This window comes from Squalius cephalus (assembly GCF_949319135.1).
Source record: "Squalius cephalus genome assembly, chromosome: 9".
Classification (NCBI taxonomy): Eukaryota; Metazoa; Chordata; class Actinopteri; order Cypriniformes; family Leuciscidae; genus Squalius; species Squalius cephalus.
This window is the reverse complement of record NC_137130.1, coordinates 8,818,600-8,845,454: the sequence shown is the minus strand read 5'-3', so window position 1 is coordinate 8,845,454 and position 26,855 is coordinate 8,818,600. Positions and strand designations below refer to the sequence as shown.

General features: G+C 37.6%; 2 protein-coding genes across 5 annotated transcripts in view; both read left to right on the top strand.

Annotated features, from left to right (window-relative positions):
- Positions 1 to 26,855, top strand: part of LOC307164309 (uncharacterized protein) — an 83,388-nt gene that overhangs the window by 21,606 nt on the left and 34,927 nt on the right. For 2 of the 4 annotated variants that reach the window (XM_079880977.1, XM_079880976.1), the window contains exon 1: positions 22,003 to 22,271. The exons of the other annotated variants lie outside the window; for them this stretch is intronic. In XM_079880977.1, coding sequence (XP_079737103.1) covers positions 22,097 to 22,271 — 175 coding nt within the window. In that variant the 5' untranslated portion in view covers positions 22,003 to 22,096. Of the gene's footprint in view, positions 1 to 22,002; positions 22,272 to 26,855 lie in introns of those variants that run through there. 4 annotated transcript variants of the gene reach the window in all.
- Positions 22,277 to 24,820, top strand: LOC307164661 (uncharacterized protein; the record flags this gene model as incomplete). Its single annotated transcript, XM_079881695.1, has 1 exon — positions 22,277 to 24,820. A coding segment is annotated over one exon (954 nt), but the record flags the coding sequence as incomplete, so codon positions are not given.

The window sequence follows — 26,855 nt, the reverse complement described above, 5'->3', positions numbered from 1 at the left end:
TTAATTCTTCAGGTGCAAAAATTTCTTCCTGTCTTTAAAGTTTAAGTCCAAGCTTAAGCGTCTGGGTTTTTATTTTACTATTTCTTTCCTGTGGCATTTAAAGTTGTAACAAAATCAAGGAGACAAATGTTTTTGTTTTGTTTTGTTTGAACAGAGCCATTAAATGAGACCAAATTATGAGGGTAGATGTACTACAAAACGACAAGGTCAGGTCAAACGAGAAGCTGTAAAACCAAATTTAGACTTATCAAACAAGGGTTCGACGTTGAGTGACACAAAGGAAATGGCTTGACACGAAAGGGTAGACAGACATAATGTCCTTATTTCATGCTGTTAAGTTTTAACAAAGTGAGGCTCTGGATAAATAAAGGTTACATGGTGTAGTCTCGAGCAGACATGTGGGTCCTGTGGGACCAGCACATGTGATGGAGCAATCTTGACAAAACACTTGCTGTCAGACCGCCTCATTTCCACTTGATTAAAAGCTTATTGTGCTCACTGAAATACCCAAATGTTCTGCTAACAGAGGAACTGATGGAAAGTATTGAATTTAGGGCAAAAAGCAAATGCTGGTATTGAATGGAAACTTCCAACATTTTACCGTTTGGCTCTTAATCAAAGGAGTTGTGAACTGTCAGGGAGGTCCAAATGTGTTCTAGTCATCCTTTCTTGGATACACTAGGATTAAAAATGTTGGCATCAGTAAGATTTTAATGATTTTATTATATTCATCATGGATGCATTAAAATGAATTTTTTTTTTCTCTTTTTTTTGTAAGTCACTTTGGATAAACTTTGGATTGATGCAGCCACATACTTTTTGCCTTGGTGAGCTTCTTGATAACTTTCTTCAAAAACATTGAAATGTTTTACCAACCTATTATCCTATTATGTCTTTTTTAATCTAATGCTTTTTTTTTAATTAATTTATTTTATTTTACACACATGCAAATATCATGACAATAATCACTGCATGTTTTGTTTTTTAAAACTTTATAAAGGCAAAAAAAATAAAAAAATAAATTAAAACTATTAATGAAATATTGAAAATACTAATACCTCTAATAGAGGTCCAACAACTATTACTATAAAGAAAAACAATGTGGGTAGCATAGCTCACATAATTTGTTTTTTGAGTTCATTTTGAGATCTGACCACAGTGGATTTTTTAACAATTATTTTAATATGTTCCATGATGTTTGCTTATACAGTTAATAAAAACAAAGTGCGTGGAGTATGTCAGAAACTGAATGCGCATCTGTAAACTGTATCCAGTGTAGACAGCATCAGAGATTATAATGGGTTCTGTGTGATGCTCACATCCAGTGTATGCAAATGTATTGAATGTCAGTAGGCGGGGCCTATGATGCGATGATGTATAACTATTCGTCGATGTCTTGCTCTGGAGTCAGGCATATGCAAATGTATTTGCCCATTGGATGTCACAAAATCAGCCAATATCAAAACAAGCTGCTTTCTGAGCTTGATTAAATAAATGCTTTGTTTATAACGAGAAGGATGTTTTAATCTATGAAACTAGCCTGGGAAAACCCAGACAACTTCCGGCAAATTCAGATTTGCTTGAGAAGTAGTCTGGCAAAAAGCTCATTCAAGCCCATTTCCATGGCCTAGAAATCGCGGCGCCAATCAGAAACGTTGAGGCGGGCTTTACACAATGACGATCGCTCTGATTGGTTTTTGGTCTATCCAATTGCGCCCAGAGGCATTTGAGCGACGTCCGTTCAACTTTTAAATGCATTCTTATATTCAAATTGCAAACACAGGAGGACAGTCTCCATGAAAGACCCACTGGCAGATGAACGTGCTACTACATTTCTCTCCGAAACGGTAGGAAATTAAATTAGATTTAATAGAGGATTTTAACTGTGACACGATGATTGACAGGGCAGTTTACATGACAGGATGCACGCGACAGATCCGTCCGATAAAGATGACGAAGTAGTATGTCCCAAAGCTTGCCTACTTTTTTGCTACACATTCAAAAGTAAATACCTTTTCTTCACAAAAAGAGTACATACTTTTATGGCGTAGTGTAACTTTGGGACTTGGGACACAGCATATGGCTTTACACGATGCCGATCGCTCTGATTGGTTTTAGGTCTATCCAACTGCGCCCAGAGGCATTTGAGCGACGTCCGTTGGTGACGCCCCTTTGGAAATGATTTGTCTATGGAGCTTTGCCAGACTATAACTCAGTTACTACTGAGAATGGTCTGGTTTTAATCAGGCTACTATGAAACATGTTTTAATGGTACAAAAACCTCTTGTATGTCAAAAGATCAAGGCAACTTTGATTTCTCATGTCTTGACCCCTTTAAAATCTCATTGATAAGCTTTATCTGGACATCACTATAGATGTTACATGTCTGAGGATACCTTAAACCTGCAAGTGGCATAGTTTTGCTCTTAGTGTTACAATTTGATGATAGGAAACTAATACCATAGCATTAAATATCAGTGTCACTGTTTGAGTCTGTATGAAGAATGGCCCATAAAGGAAAAAAGTGAGAAGGGGGAAGGGGCAAAGAACCCAATGGTTTCTACATGTTCTGTCCAACTGTGCAATGGGGTTTGAAAAGATCTCACACTGTGAGCCGCCTCTGGTGTTTGGGTGGGAGGGCAGGGAGGACCCAGCTATTCTCCCTCTGGCAGACGGCATTTTCCACCTTTTCGTCACCCTGATGGCTGTCCTTTGAAGGAGCTTTGTTCCCGAACCCCAGAGATGTCTGGAGAATGCTGGGTCGGTCCTTGTGAGAGATTCTTCTCCTCAGATGCTTTTTGAAGTGGAATACCCTTTCATTCTTAAAGCCTTTACTTATCTGGAAATAAACGCAAAGCCAACAGATGATTTTCAGATAAACATAACCATTTCATGAAATTCCCAGAAGAACAAACACATCCTGTCAGTATTACGAGGCATCCAATAAATGCAGCGGATGTAGTGTTTTCCGTCAAAGAAAAGAGTAGTGTTCAGTTCAGAATTAGGATGCTTGTGTAGGTTTCCTTCTGCTGAAGCGTGTGCAGATGTTGTCGGGTGGCTCATGGCCCATTATGGCCTCTTCTCCAGATGTTAATCCAGTCACCACCTCCGTTTCCCCTTTTCCGTCTGTGATCCACCTCATGCAGGAGGTGAGAGCGACAGACGGATGGCAGTACTTTTAGGTGGGTGTGCGTGCAAGAGTCTCTGTTGAGACCTCCATTATGACAGTGATTCACGACAGGTTTTGCTTCAGGATCAAGACTTCACATTAGACAAGTGAAAACCCAATGCAAAACTAAAAAAAAATGCTCATGCAAGTCTCTTATGCTCATCAAGGTTGCATTTTTTTGATCAGCATCATTACTCCAGTCTTCAGTGTCACATGATCTTTCAGAAATTATTTTAATATTCTGATCAAGAAACATTTATTATTATTATTAAAGGTGCTCTAAGCGATGTTGGGTGAAGTCACTTCTAGTTGACGTTCACCTTTTCCGATGTAAATTTCGGGACTTCGCACGTTCCTTCTCCTTTTCCCTATTCTTTGTTATTTGTTCATCGGAACATTGTCTCTTTGGTCGTGTGTCAGCCATATCAAAATTATCAAGAATATACATTTTTAACATTAGTCGTTGTCTAGACCAGTGGTTCCCAAACCTGTCCTGAAGGCACCCCAACACTGCACATTTTCTTTGTCTCCCTAATCAAACACACCTGATTCAACTCATCCGCTCATTAACCCATGTGATAATGAGCTGATGAGTTGAATCAGGTGTGTTTGATTAGGGAGACAAAGAAAACGTGCAGTGTTGGGGTGCCTTCAGGACAGGTTTGGGAACCACTGGTCTAGACATCTCCCCACACCCCCCTTCATGTGCACGCGCACTAACCCCCGAACCCCCACCCCCAAATCATTCTTGTCGGTTATTGGCTGGAACACTGTTTGTTATGTTTCGAGGTCCAGGCTGGGCCAGTTTGTTTTTGTTGCCGTTTGTGGAGCCTGGGCTGTCTACAGAGACCATGTTTTTTACAGTGTGTTCAGGGGACAGGCAGCTAGCGGATAGTGAGGAGATGTTTGCTGTATGTGACAAAAAATGTTTTGGCCTAAAAAACACGTGACTCATCGCTTAGAGCACCTTTAATGTTGAAAACCTTTGTGCTGCTTAATATTTTTGTCTAAACTGTAATAGATTTTTTGTTGAATAGAAAGTTCAAAAGAACACCATTTGTTTGAAATGGAAATCTTTTGTAACAATTTAGAAGTCTTTACTGTCACTTTTGATCAATGTAATGCATCCTTGCTGAATAATAGTATTAATTTCTTTAAAAACATCTTACTGAGTAGTGTACGTCCAAAAAATCCATGTTTGTTAATTTTGCACATTAACTTGTATTTAATTTAGCCTGGGTCTTTTTTTCATTGCTTTCATAACGTGGCATATCATGCAACTTGTCCATGCTGGTATCTGTCTAACTTGGCTAATTTCTTTTTATTAACAGATGAATTTGAAGCTTAAATAGATGTATGATTTTTGATTTCACAACCACATGATTTTGTTTTCATTTTGCTATCCTAACTATGCATGCTTATATTTTAGTTGCATTATTACGTTTTTTTCCCCACTGCATGACTTGATGGCAACTGGTGTCACAGTTCATTACAGTGAGCAAATGTATCACTGGTCAACTTCCTCCCTTCTCATAGGAGACTCTGATTGTTTATGTCTCCTTTGGTGGCATTGTCCTAATTCTCAAGGCACAAAATACAATATTATTCCGGCAGACTGCTAAAATATGTTCAGTTATATAACTTGTTTGTTCCAAAACTTATCCTTTTTTTATTTGTTTGCAAGTCCCTTTGAGACCTTTTGTATTACATAAGGATATTGTTTTAGTTGTTGACCATTACTCATAGACTTTGTGGGAAGTTACTGAGTTTCAGGTCCACTTCTGCTTACCTCCCAAATTCTGTTTTGCCCTCTGCTGCCTCAAAAACAAGATTTTCAAAGACCTTGCCAACAAACAGCTGTTGTCGACAAGCGTCCCCATCCCCCTGGTGCCTTTCAAAAGAGCTTTAGGACAGCAGAGGGCTCTCTTTTCAGGAAACAGATTGATGGGCATTTTAAAGACTGACAGGTGTGGGTTTCTGTGTGGAGGTCAGTGAAGCTATTGTTTCAAATGAAGGAGGGCAAGACAGAGGCCACTGCTTGGTCACAAGTCATAACTTTTCTTTTCGTTTGAGATATTGATAAACTGATATATCAGCAGAGGTGGGTAGTAACGAAGTACATTTACTTCGTTACATTTAGGCCTACTTGAGTACTTTTTGGGAAAAATTGTACTTTTAAGAGTAGATTTAAATGTGGGTACTTTTGCTTTAACTTGAGTACATTTCTAATGAAAAAACTGTACTTTTACTTGGGCGACGTTCCTCTCGTTACTTTATTTTAATGCAATATGTGTTGTTAAATGCGTAGTTTATTCCAAGCGCGCTGTATCTTTTTTTCTGGGCTTGAGCGATGCTCAATTCACAAATGAATCACTCTTTTGAGTCGATTCTGTTCAAAGACTTCATCAAACAACAAGTTAGATCTGTCTAAATCGGTTCGCGAATCAGTTTGAACGATCTGTTCAGTTCCTGCACGCACTGAATCGTCTGAAGCGATTTCAATTCACACTCGACTCGGAGTCGTAACAGGAAGATTTAAGGATATCAAGAGTGTTAGATGAAGTGGCCGTGGACCTACAGTACAGTCAGTGAGAGCAAATCTTCAAATGCATCATATTTTTGCCAGCGATGAAGATCTTTATTAGTTGAACATCTTCGTAAGCTGTCTGTTGCGCAGTGGCGTGTGAACTCGACTTGAAAACGAATGCTTTTGCCTGCCGTAGACAGTTAACCAGTTTAAACATGCTTGCAGAAATATACATTTGATTATATTTTGGAGAACAGACAGAAGAAGATCCGTCAATGTACTTTTATTTGTTTTTTTGTGTTCATATGTTAGTAGCAGTCATGAGCGCGAGCACATGTGAAGAGTTTTAACTCTTTCTTCTCTGTCAATTACATGCCTTTGAATGCAACACTCTGCAGATTTACTTTATTTCGACATTGTCTAATAATCCAAATGTAGTTGTATAAGTTACTGTTATACAAACCAACGGACAGGCAATGATTTTCGGGCTATACAGATGGCAGAAATAATGCATTACGCATCTCTTCTGTTTTTGTTGCAAAGATAGCTACTTATGATAATAATAGTCATTTAAATAAAAAAAAAATCTAAATAAAATCATTTTATATATATGACGACTTCAAAGGCAAAAGCCTCTAAGTACCATCTGAAATTTTCTTCTAAAAGAGCATTTTTATGCTCTAAATTCTAAATTATAGTACCTAAATTAATTGTCATTAAAGAGAAATTACTGAACTTAAACATACGAGCTTGATAAAAATGCTCTTTTAGAAGAAAATTTCAGATGGCACTAAGAGACTTTTGCATCATGAAGTCTTCATATATATATATATATATATATATATATATATATATATATATATATATACATACATACATACATTATATATATATATATATATATAAAAAAAAAAATATATATACATACATACATACATACATATATATATATATATATATATATATATATATATACAGTTTATATATATATAGGCCTATATGATCCGAAGTAACTAGTAACTCGCTACTTGAGTAGTTTTTTCATTGGATACTTTTTTACTCTTACTCAAGTAACTATTAAGATTATTACTTTTACTTTGAGTAAATATTTCTATAAGTACTTGTACTTTTACTTGAGTACAGTTTTTGGATACTCTACCCACCTCTGTATATCAGTCAGGCAAATTAGTCAGACAATATTTAGCCATTTTGAGATTGTCGGCATATGCTTACGCGTGTGTGTGTGTGTGTGTGTGAATAGTAAATGTGGTGTAAAGTAACTAATTTCACTGTAGCAATTTTCTATACATCTTATTTGCTATTATTAAATTATATGTAGTGTGAGATGAATTAATGATATATATTGGCATTATATGGAGAACATTTGATTTCTATTATTATTTTAAAATTATTAAAGCTGCAGTCGGCAAGTCTGGCAGATTGGGTCGACTTAGCCAAAATTTTGATTGTTTACAACTCCCATGCCCCTCCCCCACTACCAGCGAGCACCCTCCCATTGTGGTCGTGCTCGTCAGTGCGTGTGTACCTGATTTTCTGTGAACGCGTCCGTCTCTTCAGCATCGATCAACACCATAGACTCGGAGGTAGGCTGCCCTGGCTAATCTATCAATAGATAGCAATAACCGAGGAATTGGAAGCTTGTTAGTAGATTTTCTCTCCGCATCACACTTCGTACAATCTTCAGGCGAACTTCAGGCGTGTCTTGTGCATGTGATATTGTAACGTGCACGAGGGGGGATCTGTGGCGTGTGCACGAACTGTGATTGACAGTCAGATCTCACACCCCCCTGCGCTGATTGGACCCGATGATCCGGGAGCGGTGGATTTTTTCAAAACAAATAACACGCTCCAGGTGGAGTTAGAAGCTCGGTTTTTTTTCTAAAACCACCTTATTTATGTTGTTCTGTCGGATTATAGTGTCGATTTCACTGAATATGATAAAAAAAATGTTGCCGACGGCAGCTTTAAGTTTGATTTTGAAAGAAATCCCTTATGTTCACCAAGGCTGCAACAGTAAATATTGCAAAATATTCTAACAATTTACAATAACTGTATTCTATTTTAATATATTTTTCAGCATGGACACATTTACCGTTGCTTGACGAAATTTTGCGGGCGTAAATCCAATAGAAATCCATGCGATTATGAGTTTCGCGCGAGGGTGAAAAAGTTCCCCACGTTAATTTTCAAGTTGGTCTCTTGAATTCTTTCACCATGCTGACCAACAGAAAAGCAGCTGAATGCTACGCTTTTGACAAGAAACAATTTTATCACCAAATTTTGCTGAAATAAGGTTGACCACAACCTTTACTTTTAAAAATGCATTCTGTTTTGTTGCAGCACATACAGCTGCTTTTCAGTACAAGAGTGTATTGTGTAAGTGCTCTCGAACGCATCTGATTGGGGTCAGGTGAACCCAAAACCAACTTTATACACGGCTTCCTTAGCAATGCTTTTGAAAAAATTTACTTTCGCATATACCTAATTCAAATCTAAGTCATCATTGCTCACTTGTGTAGACAAGTGTTGGCTTGAGCTCACTTAGGAAGGATGAGTAGTCATCTGTAAGTTTCAGCGTCAACAAAGCCTTTCCTCAGGCATGTTTGCTTTATCTGAGCCTCACCCTTTGCTCTCAGTTAATATGACCCGAGGAAGGATGGTTGGACGGGGACGACCACACCTTGTCCTTGACTTGGCCGTGTCGGAGGTTTGAAATCTTAGCACAGGTAAATAATTAGCCCAACCCCACTGTTGACAAGACACAGACGAGGCTTGTTCCTTCCAGACGGGGTCCCATGTCCAGCAATGCGGCCCGTCTGCTCTCCCTGTGCGAACCACGTCACACATGCACACACATGCTGTAACACAGCACTGAGCTTAAGCCCTGCTAATGATAGTGCTTCGATTGAGATGTCCTCTGTAATGAGGTCAATGTGGGAAAGGCTGTACTCAGCACCCCCAAGAGCCCCATAACACCCCCCCCCCCCCTCCACTCCTCCACTCCTCCAATAGGCTCAGCAGCGCACCCTAATGGTACTTTTGTAAAACTGATTTTTTCCCTCTCAGATTTAAGCCAATACTTTTCTGGGAAATCAGGTTTATTGTTGTAATGCTAATAAAATGGCAAACCTCTTTTAAAAGTTCTAAACCTAACACATCCAAGAGCTGTAATAGTGAACATATGCTTGCAGTTTTTGATGCCGCTTTGCGAAAAAGCCTGAGCGTGAGATTTGATCTCAGCTTTGTGTTTTCATGAGCTGTTTGCTTGAGATAAAGCTCTTCACGGTGATTCTGAGATCTAGCGAAACGTCTCCCAGGTGCATGATCATTTTAAAGTGGAAAAGACCACAGTGCTTTTATTTATCTTGGGTGAAAACAGTTAGATTGTTTGCTCATTGTCACCTGCCCAGTGTACATTTACCGATGCACGTACATCTGATGTATATTGATGGTTGAAATCTAATCAGTTGCATTCTGTGAGGAAGAGCACACAGTTTATGCACTTTAGCAGTTTGTGTGGAAACGACGTTGTTTGTGGGTATCAAAACACTTTCAAAACACTTATTCGCATGCAATAGCGAGTGGGCATTGATACAGTTTCCTATGCAATGACGTTAGCCAATCATAATAGTGGCCGTTTACTGACAAACCTTAAAGGCCCACTGAAGTGCCTTGGAACGTGTCGCTTTGTATGATGCGTTGATGTAATTTCTACTGAAACAGGAAGCTAAGGCGGGACATATTGAATGGCCCCTCCCCCTTTTCAAATAGCCAATTGCGTTTAGTTTACCTCACAGACTGCAAGTCGCACTTGACAGCACCATGGAAGTGAATGAAACACTGATGAAACATTGGATTCAACAGTAGAGGTGTGAATAAATTCTAGCAATTTCATTCTTAACCAACATAGAGTTGGAAAACGGAATAAAACGTTTGAGCAACCAAACACACATTTCCAACCCGGTGCGAGATGCTTTAGATTCTAGAGAGCATTTGATTGGACAGAAGATGTGATGAGAAGCTGAAGTCCACAGTGATGTCATATAAATCCATGATCCATTTTAGCAGAAGTGATGGACTGTAAGTTTTGAATGTTTATATCTCCTAAATGTGAATTTTGTCATTGTTTTGGAACACATCAGCTTAATCATAACCTAAGACTAAAATATTCATACTAAAATCTAAAAAACTAACATTTTGATTTCAGGGGGCCTTTAAAGGAGACACCCCTTAAAAACGGATAATTTTAAAAAGAGGGTCAGAATGAAGGTGGAAAATAGTTGTTGTTCCACATAAAATATATATATTTTTTGTAACATTATAAGTGAACCTTATGGAACAAGTATTTGTTGTGGTATACACACCAATAAATAGCACGTATGGACCAAACATGCAGAAAATCTGAAGTCTGGCTACGTGAGACTAACACACCTGATACAGTCAGTAAAGTGATGTGCAATCAGCACATTATTGTAACCGTATGTTATATGGGTCCCGAGTGTGTTGATATACACAAGATAAAAGGCAATAATGTCAACAGTCCTTCACTTTAAGTAGCAGATGAGGGACGCCCCTCTGTGTTTGTCTTTTTTTTCGGTTCTGTCCCTCGTGAATGAACTGTTTGAACCATGCGGTGTTACCGAGAGCACATCATCAGATGCTGACAAGTCTTATTAACAACCCGAGCGTGTGTGTGTCTGCATGCGTGTTTGAACAGGTGCGTTTGGGGGTGGGGTGGGGGGGGTGGTTTATGCTTTAGCTGCACACGCTCGATCTCTCCTCAGGCTTGATTATTAGATAAAACTATAGCTTCAGTGATCAAACATGCTACAATAAGTATATGCAGTAACAAGTGCATATTGTCACGGTGTTAATGCATAATATGGTCGTAGCCTGTCAAACAAAAGGATTTCCCCACCTCACAGTAAAGGTGTACAGTATCAGATCTTTATATGTAACAAATGTTTTTAATGTTAAACTTAAGAGCATATTTTGTTTCACCCTTCTCATTTTATTTGAAGGATGTCACTCATGCTTTATTCTTAAGACTTTAGCTGTATAATACGTGAAGTCTTTGTAGTTCCCTCTAGTGGAGAAAGGTAGTAGTTACCATTTATTAAATCTTAAATAAATACATAAAACAAGATTTTTTTTGAGTGATGTTTCCTTGCAAAATTCATGACACAATGCTAGATGTTTGCTCTTCAGTTGCTTATATTAGATGTTCTGAATGGTTTTTATGTGTTTGCTGGGTAGTTTGCAAAATATATTTTATGTTTGGTTAATGTTTTCTTTTCCAAATAGTATCAAGGTCCCGATATTTCTCCCTTTAATGCAAGAAATTCAATATAAGATCAATATAAGATTAATTATGAGTATTGTCTTCGTTATAATATGAGCATCTATGAACAATACTTTTATTTACAGTATGTAAATTGCTTCATGTACATTTTTTCATTTTCAGGTTAACAGTCTATTATGAATGAACTTAAATGAACAATGAACAACATTGTTTATAAATTAGCATTAACCTAGAATAAATGCTGTAAAATGCTCAATGTTCGTTCACGATACCTAATGCAATAAATAATGATAAGGAATTAAACATTACTGTAACGTTAATTAGCATATGTATTCAGTATTCTTCAAATCTGTATGATCATTTTAATGCTAGGTTTTTTCCATTTTGATGAAGAGATCTCAATTATACAAGAGCTTACATTGTGTAAACCTCTCATCTTACAGCAGAGGGAGCCACTCATGCTAAAGGGCGTCATGCTCACTGAAGTTTGTTCTTAGGGAACTTGGAAAGCATTCTCAGACATCTTTAAATCTATTACTTGCAGCAATAAAATATATATGCCCAGATGTAGCCATGTGAACATTTTCTGGCAATAGTTTGCTCAGGCATTTTAGTAATAAAGCCTGTTTTGTATCTGTTTGTTATATCTAGGTAAGTCAAAAGCTACATGTTGCGTCCATATTTGGCCTGTTTTGATGTAGACTGCTGTATTTGCCATCCATTGTTAGTATGGACTTTGTGAAGGATCTTCCGGGAATGCTACATTTTGATAATTTGATGACATGAATGAGAGCGACTGTAGAGCGTGTCTGAGCAGGATAAAGACCCTCTGGGCTGCTCCCTTCATGAGGTTGTCTATGTTGCATGTGTTTACCCAGCGTTCAGTACATGAATGAGGTCTGAAAGATGCTTGTCAAGAGGAGGCTCTTCTTATCTGCACTGCTGGGCCATGACACGTCCCTGACAGGGTCCTGAGAGATATTTTCCGTTGCAGAAATCAACCCTAACTAACTCCTTCCTGTTCAGTTTCTCAATGGGAGACTTCTCTGCCGTTCAGAGCCGAGAAACAACTGTCTCTAGCACTTGTTTCTGCCCAGACATGCTCCTCTAAGTCTCCTAAGTCTGACCTCATTCTGCAAACCTTCTAGCGTCTATATTGGAAGTCTGTTTTCATTTATGGAATCTTTGATGCTTGGTTTTACGTGAACTTCTAGCCTAGAGTTCAGTGTTATAATTCTACTGCTTTATTTCCCGTGGTGGAGATGTAAGGATTTGGTTTCAGCAAGTCTGTAGATAACGCTGAAAAGTTAAGGGAATTGCCCAGCTCTCCAAGCAGTTGTTTCTGACAGATTTAGTGGAGTGCACTATAGAATTGGAAGTTTTACGATTTTAAAATAACATAAAACACAGCCCAGGGAGGTATAGGCATTGAAAATTTATGTTGGATAAGTTAAACACATTCACTGGTTCTCTTCTAAATTCTGTGCAGCATTTTATGATACTGTAAGTGTGAAGACCAGACACAAAGTGAGAGAAATGTTAGTCATAAATACAATTTTTTAATTATTATTATTATTATTATTTGTTCAAGTTATTTACATTAATAATGTTGGTAAATATTTTTTAACTTAAAAGTCACTTGACACTTTAGTCACATGTAAAAGCATACTTTTCAAAAGACAGAAGTTGGCTGTATAAGTCTTCAGTGTCACATGATCCTTCAGAAATCATTCTAATATGCTGGTTTGCTGCTCAAAAAACAATTATTATTATTAAAGTTGAAAACGGTTCAGGATTCTTTGATGAATAGAAAGTAAAAAAAAACAGCAATTATCTGAAATAGATGGCATTTTTTTTATTTTATACAGCAAAGGTGCATCCAAAGTGACAGTAAAGACATTTATAATGTTACAAAAGATTCTATTTCAAGTAAATGCTGTTCTTTTGAACTTTCTAATCATCAAAGAATGCAAAAAAAACAAAAAACAAAAAAAACCTGTTTTCAACATTGATAAGAATAATAAATGTTTCTTGAGCAGCAAATCAGCATATTAGAATGATTTAGGATCATGTGACACTGAAGACTGGAGTAATGAATAAGAGACTTCTTTTAAAAACATTCAAAAATCTTACTAATCCCAAACTTTTGAATGGCAGTGTATATATTAAACATATTACTATATATTTATCTATATATATACATATACAAAAATCACCTATTATTTATTTATTTTTCCTATATTATTTGTATATGATATTTTGTTTCTAATTTTACAATATTCATACATTAAGCACTAAGTGTGACTTAAGCTTCAAAGTAACGTTTGGGGCCTGTTATTTATATTTTTGTGTCTATGAAAATTAAGTCCAGTATGTCGAATAAACCTTAAGTACCTTAAGGAACAATAAAACTGCAGAATCAATACAATTGAACACAGCTAGATGGCACATACCATGACTCACTAGAAGACTATCAGTGGAGCTCTTGGAGCCACTGGAGATAGAATGAAACCAGGACCACCCTCCGCTCAGGAGATGCCCCTTAACTAAACTCATTACTTTTTGAAGCAGCCCCCTGAGTGAGCTCTGTCCCTGAGGAAGCAGTGTTTAGCATGTAAATGCTCTCCTGCGGCTCGCTTGCTGACAGAGAGCCAGAGAGGTCCAGACAAAAGCCTACTGGTGTCATGAAGGCATGCCATGCATTCCATGTCATTGTCACTGAGTCTTTGAAGTTTCAGATGGGGTATCCTTCTGTACTCCTTTGTTTTGTTTTTTTTGTCCTTTATTGGTCCTACACTTATGTACATGCACACAAAGCAAGAAAGGTGTTGGACATGGATTTTGTTGTGTTGTGTACGTGCATTTTTGTTTCAGTTTGTAGTTGATTCAGGCTGAGGGTGGTTTTATTGTGCGGACTTCCTTTCTCATCATTGGGTCTTGTGGATTTGTTTTTTCAGGGTGACCTCGGTTTATGGAGTCCCAGTGCAGGGGTTACAACCCCTTTTAGCTGTAAAAACACATCATATGGATCTTCCATATGCTCCTTAGAGAGATCAAACTGTAGGTCAGTTGGTAGATGATGATGGGTAGCTTGAACTTCTATATCCATTTACACTTCCTTTGTGTGTTTACTTTGGGATAGTTCACCCCAAAATGAAAATACTTTCAAAATATTCTGACCCTATAATGTTGTTTTTAACCCATTTAACTTGACGCCAGCATTCGTTTTCATTGAATGGTCAAAAACAGCTTGGAAATTCTGCTAAAGTGATTTAATAATGTCTTAAAACAAATAAGAAAAGATAAATAACTTGTTTTATGTTCCAAGGAAGAAAGAAAGTCATATAGGTTTGGAAAGACATAATGAAGAATTTTCTTTTATTGGTGAACTGTTCCTTTAATTCAAGATTTTCTTAAATGAATGTATATGTGTGTGTATTGTAATTTATGTCTTTCAGGAGATTTTAACTCTCCTGCCAGGCTGTTGTTGAAGATAAGAACTTGTTCTTAAGTGACTTGCCTGGTTAAATAAAGGTTAACTAACTAATGTAATCATATTCAAATGCAGCTAAAGAAGAAATTGTTTAAATTCGGTCTGTCGAGTCCCACTGTATTTCCTTCACAAAGGACTTGTGTTGAAATGTCCACAGCTATTGTCAGCCTTAGTCCATATCAGATTCACTAATTTTGTTGTATGGTATAATGTTATATCGGATGTATAGTTCTCTGAAACAATGTATAGACGGGGGACCTGAAAGGTGAGGACAGATCAGAGGAAGCTACAATGCATAGAAAGTTCACTGGACACCGAGAGGGGCTATTGAGTGTCCTCTGGCTTTTTGGCAGGGGTCTGATTACACGCTCAATTATCTTACTGACTGCAGCACTTTTCTGAAGCTTTAAGGCCAGGACACACCAAGCCGTCGGGCTGTTTTTGACCGTCGGTCTGCTCGGGTTTTTTCAGTGTGTTCCGCACCGCTGGCTCTAGTCAAACACCGCTGGATTGATTCGGCATCAGGCCGACGGTGAGGGAGAGAACTCTGGCTGTTCAGCTTAGCGAACGAGGAGAATAAAAGCGAAAGTGATGAAAGCGAGCAAAGAAGTCAAGACGGTACAGACAGAAGGCTGTTATAATTTTTACATCATCTAACCTGAGCATTCGAATGCACGAATATTTTCATAGTAACATAAGCCGAGTGGAATGAAGAAAGTGATCAGCGTGATTGATGTTCAAAATGCTAAGCAAGCGCTTCTTTGTTTAACGGTTGTATATTTGCAGCCCTAGTTTCGGGTTTCCTTTTTGAATGACGAAAATAGACTAATGAAACCTGCTGAATATGGACAGATATTTACTTACACGCAGTCACAGAACGCAAGTGCTAGCTGACAGTCACCTTTAGTCCTTTTAGTGTGTTCAAGCGCAGCTTTTTGGCAGAGAAACAGCCGACGAGAGACAACAACACAGTCAGCTTTCGTCGCCGCTAGCTCTTTGACGTCAGCTTGGTGTGTCACGGGCTTTAGACTAGCATGCCCATGTCTTTTGAATGCCACAAAAGGAGAAATATATTTACCGGTTTGATCATTTTGTCTGGAATAGACTTGCAAGCTTGTGTATCTGAACATTTGCAGGTTTTATAGTTTTGCAAGCTTGTGTCTGAACGTATGTAGGGTTTAATGGACCTATTTAGTGGAATATGATGAAATGTTAGACTGGAAGGTGATGTGACCCTCTTTAAAATCTCCTGTAAGTGGTCCAATATGGTGTCCATTTAGGACTGACCTTGCAATTAGAGGTTAAAGTGGGTCACATGCTCAGTTTGGCTTCTGATGGGAGAAAGAGCGAGGTCACTCTAAATTGCAGCATGTGATCACTAGGTTTTCCCCCTTTGGCTGGTGTTAAGAGGACATATTAATCTAATCTGTAATTTGTCGTTCAGTTTAATCTGATCTAAACCTGTCTTTTCCTTTATTAAGTAGGTGATCCATCTATAATTTTGCCTCAACATTGCAAAGCTCAGGAGCCACAAAGCATGATTATTTTAGCCCATAACCACACTTTTAAATCACAGTAATGGCAAATAATATTATGCTATGTTTTTTTTTTTGCTGTAAAACATTCTGTTGATCCTTATCAGTAACACACACTAAAATAAAGCATTTTGAGAGAGTTTACTTTGTAAGTCCCTCTAAAGCATGTAAACATTATATTCAGGTGGGAGGGAGACTGTGTGACCATGGACCTTCCTCCGTCATATTTTTTTTGGTGAAACATTTTAGAGTAAACAGTTCAGAATTTTTAACTGCTTTAAATTGACCTCAAAAAGCCTGTATGAATGTCTGATTCAATGCTGTTTGACAAATCTCAGTGGGAAAAACCCAAAGAATATATTTAATCAAGTTTTTTATTCTGTCTGCTCCTGCTGATGCTGTAAACCTGTGTCACATCTGTTACTGTGTTATTATGGATCAAGGACACCTTGTTTGTACATCTCATAACTTCTGCTTTTGGCATGTCAGCTTGGGTAAGAGGTTCAGACTCTCTCTGCATTTAAAAAGAAAGCCTGTAGACAGCGGAAACAGGATGAAATGCTGTTATTATCCCTATGCTCAAGTTAATTACATGCACTCAACAAGTTCCCTGTCACCTGTAAATATAGAAAGCTTTGTTCAAATTCACAAGATCCTTTCAATTATTTGACAATGTTTTCCTACTCGCCTCAATGCAGTCCAAACCCCATATGATGTATTTTTTGACCTTATGTCATTTTATATACTGTATATGCTGTATGCCTTTGAACACAAAAGGTGACTGTTAAAGATTCTTTACTATCTATCTATCTATCTATCTATCTATCTATCTATCTATCTATCTATCTATCTATCTATCTATCTATCTATCTATCTATCTATCTATCTATCTATCTATCTATCTATCTATCTATCTATCTATCTATCTAAAATATAATAGTTGTGACACCTAATATTTTTGTGGAAAACTTGATATATTTTTTTCAGGATTCGTTGTTGAATAGAAATTTTTAAAAGAACAGCATTTATTTTGAAATAGAAATATTTGTAACATTATAAATGTCTTTGCTGCCACTTTGGATCAATTTAATGCTTCTTTGCTTAATAAAAGCAGTAATTTCTTTTAAAAATCTGATTGATTCCAAACTTTTAAACAGCAGTGTACACTGTATAGTTTTCATCTATTTCAATTATTGCATTAATTTGGTAATTTAGTTGAAGATACATATGAGGCCATGTAGATTTGATCCAAACCATCTTTTTATTCAAACACACCCAAGGACATTACATGTTTAGGACACTTCTTTCATCAGTGAGAGGCAGGAAATGTCAGGAAAGCTCAGTTTCCTCATAGGAGTTTGCAGAGGAGTGTGACTGAGAACATGCCGGTTTTGGATGTTTGTTTCTTTTGGCCACCCATCCTTTCTGGCTGCACTTCCCATATATCCTGACTCCTGAGCACCTCAAACTCCTCCGACTAACATGTGACACCTATTTTTCTGTTATTGTTGTATGATTAATATAAGTTTTCCTCAAAACAAAGCTCAGATGCCAAACTTTCCAAATCATTAGGGTCCCTTGGCACAAGAATATCCCAGTTCAGTCATAAAGGAATGAGGGACTCCCCAAAAGAAAAATGTCACAAGCATTTTTGTTCTGTAACGGCAATGAGTAAAAGCTGCCTTAAATTTTAAAATTCATGTTAAATCACATCCTGATGAGTGCAGCTTTCATCCACCAAACAAATCTTTTTGGCTGATGGCAGAGAACACGTTGGCCCTGAGTGTGTGCCGAGAAAGGTCACGACTGCGAGGGAGTCACCAAGGAGAATTGTAAACTAAGATTCCCACCCATTGATGACCTGAATCATGAGGTTTAGCATTAACCCTTATGTAAAAGCTAACAGCAGGACTTCAGCCAGTTATTGAATTGTTAGTTGCTTCAGTGATGTATGTGACATTTTGGCTCGAGGTAATAAGAAGCATGTGTTGATGTCATGTTCTCATGGCTGCTCGTGTTTCAGTGTCCTTGTGGGTAAAGCTGTGTTTGCAGTTCATTAACCTTTACTTCCTGTGAAATGAGAAGAAAAAAGAATGAAGTCAGTCATACTTCCTTTAACCTGCAGTGAACACCGGAGTCTAATCAACTTTACTGTATGCATTTCTTCCATGTAGGAATTGGCAGAATTCTATAATAAAACATTTTTGGTTACTTAATATCGATTTATTTTGGGAGGATTTTCTCCTCGAATCTTGGGCTCTGCTCTAAAACCAAGTTACTTATATAGGCAGCATTTTAAGAAATTGTGGGCTTAATTCTCAATGTGACCTTTTCCCAAAATGTAAGCAGCATAATACCTTCTTTTGACCAAGTTCTAATGTCGCTTTGCTTGTATCCTCCTTGTAGAAGTCAATCCCATTATGCATAGCGACATGGCCAGTAAAAAGATGTTGCATACTTCCTATACATAGTGTGTATATGAAAAAAAATAGTATGTCCAGTATAAAACAATTGGCGAAGAGTACCCGGTGAGATTCTGAAGCGTACATCCAATGGACACTTGACTATCCCATGAGGCAATGGGGGAGGAGTTAGGAATGGCAATGAAACGACTCAACTGACACTGTAGGTCACATGACAAATCCAACATGGCGGATTCATACCATATACTGTAGAGTGCACTTTTTAATGGTCAGGAAATTCGGTGTGTGTTTTTTTTTTTTTTTTTTTTTTTTTTGTCACACCTACAGAAGAGTCTGTTTAAATTGTTCTAAATGAGGTTCTATTTAAGTTTGGACACTATCTCAGAAGGTAGATGTCTACATAGGCAGTAGACAACAAGGCTGCTCACTAGGTTTTGCCACAGAACCTATGAGAATTCTTCTAGCAGAGTCCACTTAAAATCTAAATGCTATGCTGAGTTAATGCTAGATTCGCTGTGTTTTTGAGGACTGTCTACTTCTGCTCAGCATTTGTTAATGCAATTCCCACACTCACTGTGGGCTGCCCCAGTAATTTTGGCTGTGCCTCTTGATGAATTGTTCTGAGGGGTTGACTTCTCTATTGTGCCTCAAGGGGTTTGGCAGACGTTGTAGGTTTCTGAAATATCTGCATGCCTCATTGTGTCCTTTCACTGTTTAAGAAGAGAACTCAAAGTTTTCTTTGAACCAAATCCCCTGGTTCAGCTTTTTATCCAGTTCACATCAAAACCCAAAAGAGTGATTATGCATCCTAGACTCATCTTACTATAAATTCAGCTCTGAGGATAATAAGAAAAACACAACACAACACAAGGCTTCATTGTATCTTTTGACTTATACTGTTACTCTGAGATGTCTGCACTGTCAAAGAGTGAAACTATTCATTAAGATTTTAGACTTTTTGAGTTTATTTATTTTATTTTTCTCAACTTTTAACCAAAGTACTTCACAATAGTAAAATTAGCTTTGTACTGTAAAAACATGTTTAAATCATTATTTTTCAGTGGATTGCTTTAAATGAAAAGCCAGACAAGTAAATTACCAGTATTGGGTTTTATTTGTATCTTTTTAGCTTTTTTTCTTTGAAATTTTGTCAGTATTTAGTCATAAGCCTCGTTTCCACCAAAATTACCCGGAACAATTCGTCCCAGGAACTCTTTTGTCCTCTGCATATCAACTTAATATATGTCATCATCTTAATATATGAATCTCGTCATCTGTCGTATTTTTTAAACTCCATTGTTGATTTGAATTGCAAACAACTCTTACTACAAGCATCACAACAGACTTTTAAAAATGGTGGTTGAAATAAAATGCTGTGTGTAGTCACCCAATCAAAATGCTGCATGAACTCAACCAATCAGCGTGTTCAGCGCCCAAGTCCAACCCCCAAAAGTTCCTGAACTTTAAAAAATTACTACCTCGTGAGCAGGGACTTTCTGAGGGGGAACTTTTTGTCTGGAACTTCATTTAGATCCTGGTTCCTGCGGTCGAAACACACAGAGTACCACCCCAAAGTCCTTAGGTCCTGGGGAAAGATCCTGCGGTGGAAACGCGGCTAAATTGTAGTCCATTTGTTTACAATTTTTTTTGACAATGTGCACTTAATTTATTTTTTTTGGCTGTGTCTCCTACAATTATAAAAACATATAGTCATTTTAAAAGTGGCTGTGTTCTGATTTCTTCATGCTATAGTAATAGTGATTTTATGTAAAACATTTTCAGGGATTTGGATACTATTTGTAATATAGCATTATGTGAATCTGCGATGGTATATTCACATACGTTATATACTGAAAAAAATGGCGTGGACACAGTTTACACTCTGTAATTAATTCTGAAATTTAACATTTTCAACATTTTGAAAGTATAAGACAGAAATAGTATTTTCTTGTGAAACGTAATCCAGTAAATGTTTTTTTTTTTTTTTTACAGTATACTGAGAGAGGCACAATGTCCACTGATGCATGTGTTCATATTTGTAAATTTCTTCAGGAGAAATATTTGTAGTTTGACTGTGCTTATAGAGTGTCAGTTAGCATGTGGAGGGTCTCTGTCACCAGCTCCCTTAGGCTTGTCTGAACAAGTGCACAAGATAACTCTGTAACTGAAGCACAGAACATGTGGTCGCCACTGTCAAAGCTAATTGTAAGTTTAAACCAGAGAACAAGATTTGTATTGGGGGTTGGTTTAAGCCAATATGCTGGAGGTAAGCAAGTTTTTAGACAGCTTGTTCCAGCTCAAAGCTGGCTTCTGTGTGAACTTCATTGACATAGTTATGAAATGATTTATGTCGTCTCTCCTAAACAGGGAACACAGTTTGTATCAAGAAGGATAAAAAGTTTAGTGAAACAGTTGTCCTAACTAGGTAGCATAGTTTGGTCTTATAGCATTTGATAACTATATTTAATAGAGTGATTGCATATTGATATTCCTCAGGCATTCTGATTATTCATATCAATAATCTTTTTATCTCTCGTAACATACAGACTCCATTAAATTTTCAGAATTTATCACATTTATAATTTTACTATGTACACTACTGTTCAAAAGTTTGAGGTCGGTAATTTTTGACATGTTTTGAAATAAGTCTCATCAAGGCTGCATTTATTGAATCAAAAATACAGTACAAACAGTAATATTGTGAAATATTATTTCAATTTAAAATAGTTTTCTGTTTTTATATATTTTAAAATCCGGTGATGGCAAAGCTGAAAGTCTTCAGTGTCACACGATCCTTCAAATATCATTCTAATATGCTGATTTGATGCTCAAGAAGCATTTCTGAATACAGCTTTGCTGCTTAATATTTTATGGAAACCGTGATACATTTTTTCAGGATTGTTTGATGAATAGAAAGTTCACAAGAACAGCATTTATTTAAAACTTTTTTTGTTGTTGTAAAAGTTACTTAACTGTCTTTTTTGATCAATTTAATGCATGCTTTGTATATAACTTATTACCTCAAAAATGTTGTCCCTGATGCAACATTTCATAAACTACCTAAATATCGATTTTTTTTAGTATTTCCTTCAGAAAATGACAAAAAAGTATTCATTTTTAATTATAATGAAAAACAGAGCTTCAGCAAATGACAAAAAAGCCCTATTTAAAGCATAAATGTCTGTATCTAAGAGGTGTTTTAAGCAGCTTGTTTCTGTGTAACAGTGGGTCTGTGGAATTTTTGTGCCCCTACAAAGGCTGTAAAAGTTGAAACAACTCTAAATTCCATCAGCGAGGGCATTTAGAAGCACCGGCATATACAAAAGCACGCCTTGGAGGCATTTTTGGTAAGAATATCTATCATCAGAGACACTCTTTCACAAGGACAAAGGGGAGATGGAGCTACGGGGGAGGAAAAGGTCCCAAGCTCGGCCAATGACGAAGCAGCCCCCTGCTCTCTTTTAAATATGTTACTCCTCCTCTAAACTTTTCCTGCCTGGCTTGTGGGCTGATTGTGGTGACTTTACGGTGAGCCAGGGACGAGTCTCTGTGTGTGTGGTGTGGATTACTGTAGAGGGCATGTCAGGATCCTGTTTGAATTGCTGAATTGACTGGAAGTGAACGTGATGTCTGAGCTGAGGTTTTGGCTGTGCCTCTTTATTGTGGTGTGCTTGAGCATACGCCACACACATGGCTGGTTCTGGAATGATATCTCAAATACGAAGGGCACGCAGACACCGGCCTACCTGACAACCATAAGGCCCACATCCCAACTGAGGACAGAAACGACCAGGACAGCAGGTACAAGTGCTTCCGTAATTGAGGTGGAAAAAGAGGTCAGTTACAATGGAGGTCATTTTGAGGGGGAATCAGAGTTCATATCCAGGTCCGGGTTGGGGGATGAGTCTGAATCTGTAAATGGGTATGAATTTGCTTCTGGATCCGGATCTGGATCTTCTCAATTTGAAAGACAGGATGCCTATGTTACGTCAACCAACGTTTCAGGTATTTCTGTTGAAAATGCTAGTTTGCATGTGGGAAACCTCAAGCTGGAGACCAAAGTGGACCAGATGGATGGACTTCAGAGCGTCAGTGACCCAGCATACAGTCAGTTTAATGAAAGCATTCTTGTTAAAAATGTTAGCACATATAATCATTTAAATGGGCGTAATTCTACTGAGCATGATGATTATGATAACTCGACATTGTATTCCTCCGAATACTCTGTCTCAGATAATCTACTAACCATTGAAAGTGAGTATTTTGTAGCTAGCATGCCGGTTGTCGAATCCTCTCGCTGCTTGCCAGTCGGTCCTGATTTGCCATTTTGCACCAGAACGAGAGTGGATAGTTTCATGGTGCCCAATTTTCTAAATCAAAGCAGCGTGGAGGAAGTTCAGGTGGTTTTAACCCAATGGGCATGGCTTTTGCGGTCAAACTGCCATCATAGTTTGGAATGGTTTTTCTGCCTGCTGTTGACACCGCGGTGCGGCCCGTCTGGACTGCCACCCCCACTGCCCTGTCGCAGTTTCTGCGAGGTCCTGCGTGACAGTTGCTGGACGCTCCTGGATGAGGGCCGCCTCCCCGTGGAGTGCCACTCTTTGCCTGAAGAGAAGCATGATGGGTATCGGTGCTTGTCAGTTAGTAACCAGAAAGGTAACGGATGGTTAGAATGCCATCTCTCTCTCAAAAAAAAAAGAAAGATGCATTTTCAACCAGTGCCACCTGTCTGTCTGTTTGTCATCCACCAGTCTTGGTGAGGGTTTTTGTTTGTCTGTTAGTGTTGTGTGGTCATCACCAGTTGTAAGCACTCAGAGTCTCTGGGGAGATGTTTTAATGTATTCACTTTGCACGCTTGTCAAAACTGCATGGAAGTGTGAAGGATGACTGCATGACACTACTAAATCAAGTCTTTGCATGTTTATGTGTTTGTTTTTCAATACACATGAGACTCTGTTCCCACGGTCTTGAATTGTTGTGGTTTTCAGAATTTGTTTTCTTCTTTTAGTTAGCTCTAATATATTTTATTGGCTTAAAATAGGGGTCAGGATTTTAGCAGCTGATACCAACTACCAATTTCTTGTCATCATGTTTGCCCGATCCTGATCATTCAAGCTTTATAAAAGTGATATGTAAGCTCTCTGTTGGCTCTGTTAACCACTTAAACCCTGTAGGCATATTTAATGATTTCACTTGATTTTAAGTGGCATACTTAAAAGTAATTGCTTATTATGGCCTATAAAAGTACCTGGTCTCATTTGATACGTTTTTGGTAAGAAAATGTTTATATGTTACAACACTGCTGGAAAACCCCCAGAAAAAAGTGATGCGATTTATTGATTTATTTTATTATTCGTGCTTGACATGATGACAATTAGAAAGTATATATGACAGGTCATAAAATCATGTTTGGTCTTGTTCACAATCATGTCAACTGCATCTGGGCTAACTTTTACTGAACAAAAGAACTACTTACATGTGTAAGCGCCACAAAGCATAAAAATATTTATACATAGAATAAGTAACAAGAAATAAGATCCTGGCTGGTGAGTGATGATCTTCCACAGCTGTTTCAGCTGTGCGCTGCTATTCTATGGCGCACGGTAAATCAATATCTGAGCGATCGATCCAGTCTAAGCACACTCCAGCTGTAAAACAGTGTCCATTTGATTTGGCCTCTACATATCGTCCCTACCCACCATGCCCTCGATCCAGTTTCCATTGGTTGAACTTTCAAGTGACGTTGGAAAACACTGTTACGATTTCCATGCGATCGGTTCCTGGAGGTCCTGTAGCTTTAGCCGAGCATCGTGTCATGTCACTCCGTGAGGATTTTCTCAAGATCTATACATCATGTTATGTTGTGTGTGGACTCGTTTGAATTGAGACAACCTTCTCTAAATAAAGGTTTGCTAATGTTTTGCAAAGTTACAAAGCAGAACTTGTCGTGAAAGCCTCATTTGCGTCGGCGGTAACTTTTTATGGTTTTACATTGTCAAATTGCGATCGGTTAGTGAGATCGGCCAAATGTAGGGTCCATTTGCACAATACCATTTACAACTAAAAACATAAAACTTTTTATGTGTTTTAGCCGTTCATTTACACGACAATGGCGTTTTGTTTTGTTTTGTTTTTTAACGGGTTTCAAAGTGCAAGTTTTTGAAAACCATATTGTAATCGTCTCTGTGTAAACTACAAAAACACTAATTTATGAAAACGGTGACGTATTACATGTTCAGTCTATATGCACGTAGTGTTTCTTTACAAAGTGACATCGCCAACTACTGGCCTGGCATGCATAATTCATAGTCATTTTCACAGATCCGTGTGAACAGGCATTGTTTTGACCTGTATGCAAAAAATGTGAAGGAAAAAAATTCCTAAAAACAGTTTTAATACATCGTTGTCGTGTAGCCTACCCTTAATGACTACCGACTGAGTCATAGAATACGATTATCGCCTGATACCGATCTGAGGCCTATAGATCGGAGCATCCCTAGCTTAAAATTTTGTTTATCTGTTGACTGAAATGAAATCGAGAATGGTTGGAAATGTCCTGTAAGTTCATTGGTCAGAAGGTTTGGGAATCATGACTCTTAACCAACTTGTGAAGCACTGAATACATCCAGTATCAACAGTACACACATCTATTGAGTACATTTAATTTTCCAATTATATAAATAGGGATCTGCTTAAGATCATTTAGTGTAGCTTAACTTTATTTTAGCAGTTTGAGGAATTAGTGGTAGTGAGAGGTATGATTTAAATTGTGACTTCTCCCTGTGCATTGTAATTGCACAGATAATCATAGTTTCATACAGTACATGTGGTCAGACTTGGTAAACTTAAAAGAATAAATCCACAAGAGATTGTCAAACAATTTACCATAAAAATACCCCACATTCTTTCTTAACCTACATTTAATTGGGGTATCTTAGAACTGTAATTTGTCAAGTTTAGGTAAATACAGAGAAACACCTCTGCACATTGCTCTTCTCTAATGCATACTGTTCCTTATCTGAGTATGCAGTTAGTGGTCAAATTGTTAACCTATCCATACATCACCAATAAGCTGGATATATTACATTCCTGTTAAGGCAGTGGAAAGTCCCTTTTACTCTGATTTATTAATAAATAGCAATGCAAGTTAAGCAGAATAATTTTTGGTGCTGTTTGTAGGCATGTTGAAAATGCCATGAGCTCTTCTGGTTGTAAGTTAATTTGGTTTTATTAAATAAAGATGTTCAAAAAGGACTCTGATGTACTTTGCCTGGAACTATGTGTTTTTCTTATTGAAACATGAGCTCTTTTTATTGAATAAATGGCGGGGATGCATACACTTTGATCTTGAGTTGTTTTTGACAGTGAATGCCGTTCATATGACTTTTCCCCCTCATTCCAGAGTTTGTTCTTAACGTTGAAGGACAGATAAATGTTCATGTCTCTGTGGCTGGAGGATAGAACCATCTGTATTCTAATAAGTATGTCTTTGTGCTGAGACGCAGTAAATGCAGCTTTCAGGTTACATTTTTGGCAGGAGTGACTTAACACAGAATTGCTATTCCATATGTTCAGGCTGAATTTATGATTGCAATCCTCTGCCAAGTAAATCCAGAGAACATTCACTTGGTATTTGTGTGGTTTCGTGATAAACATCTAGAAACACGGTTACTGAATAAACTGTCATGTGAAGCAAATGAACATGTATAAATACACAATGAGCAAATAGAGTCATGATGAATAGCTTCGGACCATGGTTTTATATGATAAAAAAAAAAACAGCTGAGTCTCTAGCTTGAATTTCAAGTGCTGTTCAAGTACAGTATTTTTAGTGCACTGTAAGCTGTGTTTGCTGGGACCAAATGGCCTTTATCTTAAAAGAGTGTTTAAAAAAGACTTTATCTTTCAGACAGCTTGTTATATTTACAACTTTGTGTGGACATCGTGTTTTAGGAGCCCATCCAAGTCATTCTGAAGTGGCACAGTGGAAGAAATTCAGTTTAGGGTCACAAAGCTGTCACATTTTATTGGGGCAACTACAAATTTAGTGGCCAAAACAATAGTTTGGGGTTTGTAAGATGTTCTTAATATTTTTGAAAGAAGTCTCTTATGCTCACCAAAGCTGCATGTACAGTATTCAATAAAAAAATACTGCAATATAGTGAAATTGAAAATAACTTTATTTTAATATATTGTATTGTAATATATATATTGTATTGAATTTTCAACAGCCAAATGCTAACATAAATGTTGATATGAAAAGTTTCTTATTATTATCAATGTTGAAAATGGTTGCAGTTACATTTGGTTTCAAATTTTGCTACAAAGCCCTTCGTTGTGACAACGTACCCCGTATATTGTGACTTTTGGGGCATGTTGTCACAA